The sequence below is a fragment of the Brassica rapa genome, chromosome A06, assembly GCF_000309985.2.
Source record: "Brassica rapa cultivar Chiifu-401-42 chromosome A06, CAAS_Brap_v3.01, whole genome shotgun sequence".
NCBI lineage: Eukaryota > Viridiplantae > Streptophyta > Magnoliopsida > Brassicales > Brassicaceae > Brassica > Brassica rapa.
Window position 1 is genome coordinate 12,084,807 of NC_024800.2, and position 13,237 is coordinate 12,098,043.

Sequence of the window (13,237 nt, forward strand, 5' to 3'; positions counted from 1 at the left end):
TCTTTGATCCAAGATGTTCCCACAAAACTTTTCTAGATTTTATCTCCCGATGACCATAAATATACGTCAAAAAAAATATATTACTTCCATGTTCAACATACATATCAGTCTTGTTTAAAGAAGGGGTTCCCGAAAAATGTATCTTAACCCCATCATTCCACCTCATAACTAACCCACCACTACTATCGTTAGCCATGACAACAAAAGAGTGGTCATATCCTTGATCCTTAATCACACTATTTACATAACTGTCTATATTCTTAGTTTCCACCATAAGCATGTATCAGGGTTGTATATTCGCCTGATATCATTGATGTGAGGAACTGTCAGAGTGCTTTCCAAACCCTGATATCTCCAGTGTAAAAGTCTCATGGAACCACCAAACCTTGATTATTTCCAAGTTGAGTTTGTTCTAACTCAATCCTTTTTGCCGATTGTGATGGTGTAACATCTAGGTCAGCTACAGATCCGGTTTCCAAGTCTGACTCAACTACATCTCGATCATTCCATTCGGTAAACTCGCTACAGCAGATCATGTTACATTCGCAACTGGTTCAAGCTGTTTGTCGAATTGTTGCATTTGCAGTGTCATGCACGGATAAACCGTAATAAAATCAGTCGCAACAATAAGGATATAACTAAATAGTTGGTTTATTTTTACGAAATTTTCAAAGAATTGATAGTAGTAATTGTTGAAGGTACTTCCATTCCATACATAACTTACAGAAAACACAAACTGTTGGATTAAGCTTGAAGTAGCTTAAGAAGCAAGCTACCTAATCCTAATGAGTTATGGAAAGAGATAAGGATTAGGAAATATAGACTTATGTTAAACCTAATGAGTTTAGGAAGTTATGAGATATATATAAGGAGATGCTAATGTGTAGCATAACTTATGAGTTGTGAGAGCTTTAGTTTTTGAGATAGTTTTCTAAAGCATTGAGGATTAATAAGAAGAGTTCTTATTTACTTGTGTGTGATCTTACAATCAAGGTGTTCTCGATTTCTATATTTGGTATCAGAGCTTAAACAAAATCATGAGTGATTTAGTTCCTGCGACCGTGAAGGTAAAGGGAGGAGGAGCTTCCTCTTCTATCCAATGTCCCATGCTTACATCAACTAACTATACTGTTTGGGCCATGAGGATGAAGGTTGCCCTTAAAGTGCATAAGGTTTGGGAAGCGATAGAAGAAGAAGCAACAACCGGCGAGAAGAATAATATGGCAGTGGCGCTATTGTTTCAATCAATACCAGAAGCACTTGTACTGCAGGTAGGAGAACTCGAGACAGCTAAACAAGTTTGGGAAGCCATTAAAACCAGACATGTAGGGGCTGAGCGAGTAAAGGAAGCAAGACTCCAGACGCTAATGAATGACTTTGATAGGTTAAAGATGAAGGATACGGAGAGTATCGACGAGTTTGGTGGAAAATTATCTGAGCTTGCGGCAAAATCAGCTTCTCTGGGGGTTCACATCGAAGAAGTGAAACTTGTGAAGAAGTTTCTTTCAAGTCTTCCTCGTAAGAAGTATATTCACATAGTAGCCTCACTTGAACAAGTGTTGAACCTAAACACAACGAGCTTTGAGGATATTATGGGACGTCTAAAAGCATATGAAGAACGCATTAAGGAAGATGAGGAAGTAGAAGATGATCAGCCAAAACTGATGTACACACCAACAGATGGACAGGTTAATCAAAATCGACCTTCACAAGACCAACAAAGCCGATCAAATCAAGAACAAGGGTACAACTACTACGGGAACTCGTATAGAGGTAGAGGCAGAGGAGGTCGTTACGGCAACTACAGAGGCCGGGGCAGAGGACGATCATACGAAGGACGAGACGCGTCCAGAGTCACTTGCTACCGGTGTGATAAAGTTGGCCACTTCGTTGCTCAATGTCCGGACCTTAAACTTAAGTTACAAGAGGCTCAAGAGAATGATAACACTGAGACACAGGAGGCTGATGAGCTGATGATGCATGAGGTTGTATTCTTAAACGAGAAGAATGTCTTGCCAGAAAAATACGAGACTGCGACGGAAGAAAACATATGGTATCTCGACAATGGTGCTAGCAATCACATGACCGGAGATAGGAGATATTTTTCGATGATCAACAACACCATTACAGGTAAAGTACGGTTCGGTGATGACTCGCGTATAGATATTAAAGGAAAAGGGACAATATCTTTCGTCGACGTGAACGGAGACCCGAGAAAGATGACAGACGTATACTTCATTCCTGATCTTAGAAGTAACATCATAAGTTTGGGACAAGCCACAGAGGCAGGCTGCGATATCAGAATGAAAGGAGACGAGCTAACTATGCGTGATAAGCTTGGAAAACTTCTTGTAAAAGCCACGAGATCAAGAAACAGGCTCTATAAGGTTCACATGGGATTAAAACCAGACACATGTCTTCATGCGTCTACAAATAACGAGTCAAGGAGATGGCACTCACGTCTGGGACATATAAACTTTGATTGTCTTAAAGCTATGATACAAAAGGAGCTAGTGATTGGGATTCCGAAGTTAAGTGTTGAGAAAGAGATATGTGGATCGTGCTTACTTGGTAAACAAGCAAGAAAAGTATTCCCAAAAGCAACTACATACCGAGCAAGTGAAACACTAGAACTCCTACACGGGGATCTCTGCGGGCCCATAAGACCAAATACACCTGCAGGAAAGAAGTATATATTTGTTGTGATAGACGATCATACAAGATATATGTGGAGCATACTACTAAAGGAGAAATCAGAAGCGTTCGAGAAATTTAAAAGGTTGAGAAAAACGGTGGAACAAGAGACTGGGAAGAAGATTATCACTTTCAGAACGGACAGAGGAGGAGAGTTCGTGTCAAGAGATTTCAATGACTATTGCGAGAGCACCGGGATAAGGAGACATCTTACAGCTCCATATACACCCCAACAGAATGGGGTGGTAGAACGCAGGAATCGCACTCTCATGGAGATGACGAGAAGCATAATGAAGCATATGCATATACCTAACTACATGTGGGGCGAGGCAACACGGCATTCAACATACATAATCAACAGGGTCGCCACTCGAGCACTGAAAGAAGTGACGCCTTATGAAGGGTATCGTAAGAAGAAGCCAAACGTTGAGCATATACGGGTCTTTGGATGCATAGCATACGCCAAAGTCGAAGCAAAGCTCCTTCGAAAGCTAGACGATCGCACGCGTATGCTTGTTCACTTAGGAACAGAGCCAGGATCAAAAGCTTATCGCTTGTTTGATCCCAACACTCGGAAGATTATAGTGAATCGAGATGTCGTTTTTGATGAAGCTAAAGGCTGGAACTGGAGCACGGACAAGACAGATGCAGATCATAACGAGAACTTCGTAGTAACACTTGGGAGATTCGGTAATCATGGAATAGCCACCGAAACAGAGCAGTTGCGTATAGGTCAAGCAAGTGGTAAAAATACAGAGGAAACACCCGTGATCAATGTCTCAGACGATGATGATGAAGGTGAGATCGATGAACAAGAAACTCAAGTGTTAAGGAGATCAGGAAGAGCACACGTTAAACCAAAGTACCTAGACGATTATATTCTATTGGCAGAAGAGCTCGGAGAAGAGATATTGATGTACCTCAATAACGAACCGAGGAACTTTATGGAGGCTAAGGAGTCAAAGGAGTGGACACGAGCTTGCGTAGAAGAGATTGAGTCTATTGAGAAGAATGAGACATGGGTTCTAGTTGATCTTCCTTGTGGAGTAAAGCCTATAGGCTTGAAGTGGATTTTTAAACTTAAGCGCAATGCAGATGGAAGCATCAACAAGTATAAATCACGTCTGGTAGCTAAAGGATATGTGCAAAGGCATGGTGTTGATTTCGACGAGGTCTTCGCCCCGGTCGCAAGAATTGAAACCATAAGGCTTCTCGTTAACCTTGCTGCAACACACGGGTGGGAAGTGCATCATTTGGATGTAAAAAACTGCGTTCTTACACGGAGAGCTCAAACAAACGGTGTATGTCACACAACCAGAAGGTTTTGAGAAGAAGGGTGAAGAGAATAAAGTTTATAAACTCAAGAAAGCATTGTATGGACTGCGTCAGGCACCAAGAGCATGGAACAACAAACTCAACACCATTCTCTGCGAGCTGGAGTTTGTAAAATGTGCAAAGGAACCTTCTGTCTATCGAAAGTTAGTTAATGGAGACTTGCTTGTGGTAGCTGTGTATGTGGATGATTTATTTGTGACAGGAACCAATTCACAAGTCATACAAGAATTCAAGGCAAACATGGCGGGGAAGTTTGATATGAGTGACTTGGGACGACTTACATATTATCTTGGGATCGAGGTCAATCAACATGAGAATGGAATAACTCTTATTCAAAGGAGATATGCATCAAAGATTCTAGAGGAAGACGGTATGGACAAGTGCAACGCTTGTCAAACTCCAATGGAGATGGGGTTGAAACTATCTAAAGCTGAAACCGAGAAAGAGATAGACGCGACGAGGTACAGGAGGAACGTTGGGTGCTTACGGTACCTTCTACATACTCGACCTGACCTTTCTTTCAGCGTTGGAGTCCTTAGTCGATATATGCAAAGCCCGCGAGAACCACACGGAGTCGCCATGAAGCAAGTCTTGCGGTACGTACGAGGAAGCCTTGCGTATGGGCTTTCATTCTCGAGATCAACAACAAAGGTACCAAAGCTTATTGGGTATAGTGACAGTAGCCATAACGAAGATCCAGATGATGGTAAGAGTACAACTGGTCACATATTTTACCTTGGAGATAGTCCGATATCCTGGTGTTCACAGAAACAAGATACAGTAGCGTTGTCATCATGTGAAGCTGAGTTTATGGCTGGGACAGAAGCTGCAAGACAAGCGATATGGTTACAAGATTTGTTGAGCGAAGTAACAGGGGAGCCGTGTGAAACAGTGCTGATCAGGATTGACAATCAGTCAGCTATTGCATTGACGAGAAACCCGGTGTTTCATGGAAAGAGTAAACACATACACAAGAGATATCATTTTATCAGAGAGTGTGTAGAAAACGGGCAAGTAGAAGTAGAGCATGTTCCTGGAGAAGAACAAAAGGCTGACATCTTAACAAAGGCATTAGGAAGAATCAAATTCAAGGAGATGAGAGACTACATTGGCATGGTCGATTTGGAGAATAGAAGCTTCAAGCTTAAAGGGGAGAATGTTGGATTAAGCTTGAAGTAGCTTAAGAAGCAAGCTACCTAATCCTAATGAGTTATGGAAAGAGATAAGGATTAGGAAATATAGACTTATGTTAAACCTAATGAGTTTAGGAAGTTATGAGATATATATAAGGAGATGCTAATGTGTAGCATAACTTATGAGTTGTGAGAGCTTTAGTTTTTGAGATAGTTTTCTAAAGCATTGAGGATTAATAAGAAGAGTTCTTATTTACTTGTGTGTGATCTTACAATCAAGGTGTTCTCGATTTCTATACAAACATAGACATGAGCTATCATTGCAAACACAAACACATAACTTAAATTCAACCAAAACATGGTGTGCCTTTAGATTATAACATCTTTAGGATCTTGTTCTTGACCATTATCCCTGAGGAATCTGTAATTATAAAACCACGAGCAGACAAGAAAATAGCCAAAATTCAAAACACCACCAGTGACTAAAACCCAGTAAACATTATCAACTCTTCCGTGGTTAATATCATCCGGTAACCACGCAGTGGTCCTTTGGATCAGATCGATCAGAGCTGTGCTCAAATAAAACGTAATTCCAATCACTAGTGAGGTCAATGATGTCGCCGTGTTCCGTAACGACTCTGGGAATTCTCCATAGAATAATTCAATATGGGCCGGTAACTGAAAGGCTTCGCTTATTCCTAATATCACAAAAGGAGGAAACAGCCATAACACTGACATGAGATGCTCATTTTGAACTGTTTTCAGCCTTTTTGATTCCACAACCGCGGAGATCACCATGCTTAGGATTGTGAAAACATGGCCCATACCAATCTTTTGAAGCGGAGTCATGACCTTGTTGGTTAGCTTATGGTACATGGGATAAAAAAGCCAGTTGTTCATTATGATAAAGATGCATGAGAAGATGATTGCTATAACTTGGATAGATCCAGCCGAAACTTTGAAGTGAGGGCTAAGCACACGGTCCGTAACTAGAGCTTGGAGTACCATCAAGCTTGATTGCACAGCAATAGGAATGCTAACAAAGATGATGGATAGCCACAGAGGAAGAAGTCGAAGAACGGCTTTGAAATCTTCTACTTCCTGAACAGAGCATAGTCTCCATTTGTTATTAGTTGTGTCGCCACTCTCCCCTTTCGTCTTCAATGTTGCACGGTTAAAGAAGCTGCACATGTAATTTCTCTTTCTTTCAGTTCTGGTTTAAGTTTAATGAATTTTTCAAGCTTTTTTTGTTTTCACCTGAAACTCTGGGAGGGCACTACAGCAGAATTCTTGTTCTTTTGTCCGAGCCCATGGTGGTAATAATCTTCGTCTTTGGATGAGATAACAGCCTTTCTTTTCACTGTAGCAGCGACTATAACACGGACTAGACTTGTGAAGGGACTTCCCATAGGTTTGTTATGCTTGTAAAGTCTCTTCCCGGAGATGAAAAGGATAAAACTGATTAAATTAGCAGCAGCGCAGAGACCAAACCCGAGCTTCCAGCTAGCATTGTCCTGAGTATATACAATTGCTGTCGCGCTAATGATCGCGCCTGTATTTACCATGAGGAAGTAACAGTTGAAGAAGGTTCCTTGATCTTTAGGTTTCTCATATTGGTTTGCACCAGCAGATGCCAAAGCCACTCGTGTCTCAGCTGTTCCAGTAGTCACTAGAGCTAGGACTACATATATAATCCCAAGCTGGAGGTCTGATGGTGATTGGCATAGGATTGAGCCCGGTTCACACGGTCGAGGTCTCAAGTAGTCCGAAAATGCGATAAGAGTCAAAAGAGAGATGCCCTGAAAAAGACGTTTTGGAAATGGTGAGCCTTTTGTATAAATTGATAGTAGAGCCTCGATGAGTTTTGGATTTACGAGCAGAGAAATGAATGTAGAAGCCAAGATGATGGGAATGTCTCCGAAGAAAGAGTCGGCTAGAATGGCTGCAACAACAGGCAACATGGCAAGACATCCATTGAAAATATTTGAAATCTGAGCAGCAGCGATGCTCTTGATGTTGAATTCCTCGATCAAGAATACGATCAAGTTAAGTATCACCCCGAAAGAAGTTATGGACAGTCCTAACAACGTAACTGCACCATATATAACCAGTATCACCTGTCTATGCTTTTTTTGAGCCCAAGAACACAGAAAACATAGAGCATAAAAATAACAAAAATATATAAACACCAACCGATGATGAAGGGAAAAGTGATCCAGCCACCACGCTTGCTGCTTGGATCGCCAGAGTGTTGCACTTCTATGTCACCAGAGACTAAATCAGCCATGAAAGAAAGAACAATCAGGAGTTACTTCTGACTTATGTTTGTGTGTCTGCTGACGATGTAAAAGCCTTAACACTATATATAATCTCGAAATGCATGTCAACTTTTGCGTGGTGCAAGATTTGGTATAGATTTTGTTTGCTCTGATTATAAAATAGCTAGCCAAAATGTGAAATTTCATCTACTGTTGTCGTTTTCCAATATCACGTTGGTGGATATAATAAAAACTAAAAAAGATCTAGCCAGATCTTCAATAGTAGTATCCACTAATCATCTTTGTATAGTCTTTATGTCAATTCTGAAATTTTTTAAGAGTTTCCCGAGACTGATTTGATCAAGATTTGTGCTAAATTTTTTTATAGTCGTGTACTGATCACGAAAGTTGAAGCCTCCTTGATGGTTATGTATCTGTAAAAAAAAAAGAGAGTAAACGTTGCCTAGTATAAAATTATCGATAAAGTCTTTACCGTAAAGATATCATTTACTGACCCTGAATTTGATGAGTATCTGCGGTTTAATCTGTTGTTATCAAGGAAGAAGAAGATATAAGGTTAACTGAAAACGTGTACACCTTGACGAGTGAACGTTTTATTTTATGTTATTGAAATGATTTGGTAATGGTTTACATTTAGAAGCACCTAACCACGTTTTGACATTCTATCCTCTGTTGTATTAAAAATCAGGTGTGTTATAGAAAGTGAAAATGAGTTGACCAAATCTTCCATAGTGGTATCAGGAGGAAGATATATATATAACGTTATACAATGATAATTTTCTCCTTATGCCACCTATCATAATCAGTAAAAGTGTCGTGAGACTTAGTTGACCGAAACCAAAACTGTTATTTTTTTTGGTAAAATGTGAAAAGACCATCTGAGTTATTTTTCACTTTTTTAAGATACATTTTTTTAGTTACAGATTAGTCTCTCAACTTTAATTTGTTCTTAAATTTTACTTAAATAAACTATAAGAGCTAATATTACCAACTTACTTTAAAAGTTTTTATTTTTTTTATTCAATCAATTTAAAATATTAAATATAATAGAAACATGTTTTTCTTTTTTTTACTAATATTTAGATGAAACACAATTACATAAATAATATAAAAACCGAAAGACTTGATAAACATCAAACTAAATATAAAAAAAAACTTAGCACATCAAAAACTAACACTTAATAATCTAGTAAACCATTTCCAGATCCACTAAAATTGTTAAAATATTGTCCAAATGAAGTGGTTGCTTGAGAAGACTGTTGAGCTTGTTGTTTGTTCAGTTCTTTCTACTAAAATTCGATTTGCTCAGATTGAATGTATGCATGAACGTTAGGATCTTGTATGGAGTTCAAATCACGAAATAAAATTGTGTTCTCTTCTTTAAAACTTCCTTAAAGCATAATTCTTGTTTTGAATCTCCAAACGTTGATGCCTTTGTGCGCTTGTTTTCTCTAATTTCTCCAGTAGTTTTTTATTTTCTTCTCCAAGGTGTTAATAACAAGTGATGTTTGATCATCAATTTTTCTTTTGAGTTTGGCTTTTTTCACTCCAATTGGTTTCTTAGATCTACCCATTCTATCTTCTTCATCATCTAAATTTATAGAAAAAAATAGACAAACTTGGAGATTCTTGTGTAGCATAATCAGATGTAACATTTTCCAATTCTGGATTTGTATCTCCGAAACCACATGAGTTTGATACTTTTCTTGTGCATGTGTCACCATCTTTAAACTTTTCACAATTCTTTATAATGCTCCATACATGATCGAACTTCTAACCTCCTTTGTATTTTGGATCATCCAATACCATTAACTTGGCTTGTTTAAGCTGAATATCATTTTAAAACATTATTGCAAAGTAAGTAAAATATATATTACACAAACTAAACAACACTTACAATGTCATCAGTTGAAGCACCACTTGGACGTCTGTTTTCACATTGCGTGATGCATGCAATTTCTTTGTTGCTTTCTCAATAGTTTGAATTCGACAATGGATAGACTTTTTGTACGTTCACTCCAACTTGCATATTTTTCGTTCTCGTAAGCAGCTGCCACACGAGACCAGAATTAGTCGAACGACTGATAAACACCTTTGATTGGATCTTGAGATATTTCCATATATACTTGACATAAAAATCTATCTTCTTCATGAGTATTTCCAGCAGAACGTAACGGAATTTTGTAAACAAAGTTAAAATAAGATGTGGATGCAATAGAAAATATTATGATTCAGTGTTGTGAATGAAAATGTAGAACACAAAATGTTATTTATACACAATAAAGATTCTCAAATTTTTTTAATTTATAAGACATGATTTGATAATACAATGAAAAAGTTATTCAAAGATTCTCACATTTTTAACTTATTATGACATGATTTGATAATACAATGAAAAGTTTATTCAAAGATTTTCACATTTTTAATTTGTTATGACATGATTTGATAATTCAATAAAAAGGTGAATTTAAATATTTTCACATTTTTTATCAACTATGACTTGATTTGATAATACAATGAAAACGTGAATTTAAATCCTCACATTTTAAGCTTATTATGACATGATTTAATAATACAATGAAAAGTTTATTCAAAGATTCTCACTTTTTTTAATTTGTTATAATATGATTTGATAATGCAATTGATTCAAATATTCTTATATAATTTTATATTTTATGTCATGATTTGATAATGCAACGAAAAGGTGATTCAAAGATTCTCACAGTTTTCAATGTACTATGACATGATTTGATAATGCAATGAAAATGTGATTCAAAGATTCTCACATTTTTCAATCTACTATGGCATGACTTGATAGTGCAATGAAAAAGTGATTCAAAGATTCTCACATTTTTCAATCTAAAATAATATGATTTAATATTACAATAAAAGTGATTTCAAAATGATCTATATATAGTAGAAATCCTTGTTGGTTTTCACAAATTTAATTTTTACTTCACACACTCTAAGTTTCTTCTTTTAAAATGAATTGCAATTTTACAAAATTCACCTCTACATTTGAGTTCTTCTTCATCCTCTTCAGATGATGATGCTGAAAATGTAGAAATGATTAATAGTCATGAGCAAGAAGAATTGGCGAAACATTCTGCTATCGAAAATAACAATTTACAAAGCAGCCAGGTGATTCATGGAGGCTCAGTTCCTGGACGTTCTTTTATCCACCGAGATCGAGAAAGCGCACATTGAAGATTGTTCAACGACTATTTCTCAGAGAATCCAACTTACAACGACACCATGTTTCGTAGGAGATATCTTATGTCTCGTTCTTTATTCCTTTGTATTGTTAATGCTCTCGAAGACCATGACAACTACTTTAGACAGCGAAATGATACAACTGGAAGACTTGGTTTATCATCTCTTCAGAAAGCAACATCCGTCTTTCAGATGCTAGCTTATGGTTTGCCCGCTGATGCTACTGATGAATATATTGGCACAGCAATCGAAAGTATGAAAATATTTTCTCGGGCTATTGTGGAAATATTCTCAGATGAATACTTACGGTCATCAATACCTACCGATGTTTCAAGACTTCTGAAGATTGGTGAAGAGCGAGGCTTTCCGGGAATGTTGGGTAGTTTAGATTGCATGCACTGGAAGTGGAAAAATTGCCCGATCGCTTGGGCTGGACAATATGCAGGTCGTAGTGGATCACCAACTATAATTCTTGAAGCTGTTGCAGATTATGATCTTTGGATATGGCATGCATATTTCGGGATGCCGGGCAGCAATAATGATATCAATGTCTTGGAGTCTTCACATCTTTTCTCCAATCTCGCTCAAGGTATTGCACCTCCTCCTCATTATATCATTCAAGGCAAAGAATATAATATGAGTTATTATTTGGCCGACGATATATATCCAAAATGGTCTACCATAGTGCAAACTATTCATGAGCCAGTGGGTTCAAAGAAGAAATATTTTGCTACACAACGAGAAGCATGTCAAAAAGATGTGGAGCGTGCCTTTGGAGTTCCTCAATCACGCTTTGTAATTGTGAAAGGACCAGCTCGTTTTTGGAAAAAAGATGTGCTACATGACATAATGACTAAATGTATAATTCTAATAACATGATAATTGAATATGAGCGTGATCTTGATGCTCCAATTGAAGTTGGTGGAGAAGTTCCAGTTCTAGAGGTTGATATCGAAGAGCATGATAATATTCATTTTCAAAAAAAAATTGGCTCGATTTAGAAGAATTAAAGATCAAGAAGCACATTTCACTCTTCGAAACAATTTAATTCATCACATGTGGGAAAAATATATATTTCATGCTTCCTTATAAAATGTAGTGTTCTTGTGTAATTTATTTATGCTATGTGTTCTAATTATATTGTATGATAATGTTTATTTAATATTAATTAGCAATTGTGGTGAAATATTGTTAAAATAAAATAATTGGGTAAAATTAGTAAACTAGCAAAAGTAAAAGATGTTTTGATAAATAATGTTAAAAAAGAAAAATAATATATTTGAAATATTCCTTTTTGAAGAAAAAAGGAAGCAAACCATTGGAGAACATGCTTCTTCATTTTTTGAAGATCTTCATATTTTGAAGAAAAGAATGAAGTTTACCATTAAGTTGATTATACTATACTTTTCAGTTTTTGACAAAAATACAAAGATGACTAGAAGCGGATGAAATGAAACTAAACAACAAGCATACAACACATGACAGCTAAAACAGTAAACTAGAAGAGGAGCGGCCCGATGGTGGAAGGACAAGAGCTTAACGAGGCGATGGTGACCAAACAACACCGGTAAGATTAGAAGAGACAATCTGGTTACCACCAAATACCGAGAGATAGGGCGTCCTCAAACTCCAGAAAGCACAGCTCCTACAGCTTCCGAGTCGCTAAACCGCAACATACCGAGCCTAGAATCCACCCTGAACCCGCAAACCAACAAACCGACGATGCCGTCGTTCGGTAGAAATAACCAGAGATTACCGCCTCTAGCTCAAACCACCAAGACCATATACACCCATTTAACCAGAATACCCATATAGGTAAAACTGACCGGAAATGGACAAATCCTCCGATAAAACCTACGACCAAACCAGTAATTAGACCGTTGCCTAATTGAACCACCATCAACCTACCACGAACCTAACTCCTAAACCAGCAGCAAGCTTTAACCGAAACTGTTGTTGCAAGAACAAGAGAGAGAAATCGTTTAGAAGAACTGACTAAGTAGAAGAAGAATGAAAAGATACTTCCAATCAAAGGTTAGAACTTTAGATGACAACAGAAGACATGTTCTTCCATGGTTCATGTCATATAGTAATTAACCACATTGATTAGAGCAGCACTTGTGGCTTGTTTAGAAGCATATCCCGACCACCACCGAGGTAACTGAAGTTGTGGTGCTCCTATTAGACTCTGGGAATTCTTGATAGCACAAAGATACATTCCCTGGGAAGCTTCTCCTGCAAGCAAAAGATAAAAACCAAAAACATGATATCATTTTTTATCTCAGTTTTTGGAATGGAATGACACTCGAAATAAATTCTTTACTAATTCCGGTGCTTAGGATGTTGAGCGTGTGAGGAATTTTTTTGTTTTCTTTTAGTAATATGGATTGAGAAACCAATAGTTAACCATGATAAATAGACAAAAAGAAGATTTCGATATGACAGAAGAATGAGGTTCAAACCTATGGTCGGAGAGAGAATCAGATTGGCATGGATGAAGAATACTTATATAGTAGCTAAGAGAGAAAACCTATAGTTTATAGTATTCAACATAATTGAGACATGCATGCAGCATGCAGAGAG

General features: G+C 37.5%; 3 protein-coding genes across 4 annotated transcripts in view; 1 reads left to right on the forward strand and 2 right to left on the reverse strand.

Annotated features, from left to right (window-relative positions):
- Positions 1-13,237, reverse strand: part of LOC103873306 — a 728,778-nt gene that overhangs the window by 316,254 nt on the left and 399,287 nt on the right. The gene's annotated exons all lie outside the window — the stretch shown is intronic.
- On the reverse strand, positions 5,283-10,675 carry LOC103873448 (protein NRT1/ PTR FAMILY 2.3-like). 2 transcript variants are annotated; one of them, XM_009151853.3, is made up of 4 exons: positions 7,356-10,675; positions 7,037-7,254; positions 6,420-6,961; positions 5,283-6,345 (listed from the first exon to the last, which is right to left on the reverse strand). In XM_009151853.3, exons 1-4 carry the CDS (start codon positions 7,447-7,449, stop codon positions 5,532-5,534), a joined length of 1,668 nt encoding a protein of 555 aa, XP_009150101.1. In that variant the 5' UTR covers positions 7,450-10,675; the 3' UTR covers positions 5,283-5,531. The 2 variants fall into 2 exon arrangements, with proteins under 2 accessions (XP_009150101.1, XP_033128494.1); XM_033272603.1 differs by having other exon boundaries at positions 5,284-6,345; positions 6,420-7,254.
- LOC117125869 lies at positions 10,650-12,929 on the forward strand. Its single transcript, XM_033272647.1, has one exon. It carries the CDS (start codon positions 10,697-10,699, stop codon positions 11,531-11,533), a length of 837 nt encoding a protein of 278 aa, XP_033128538.1. The 5' UTR covers positions 10,650-10,696; the 3' UTR covers positions 11,534-12,929.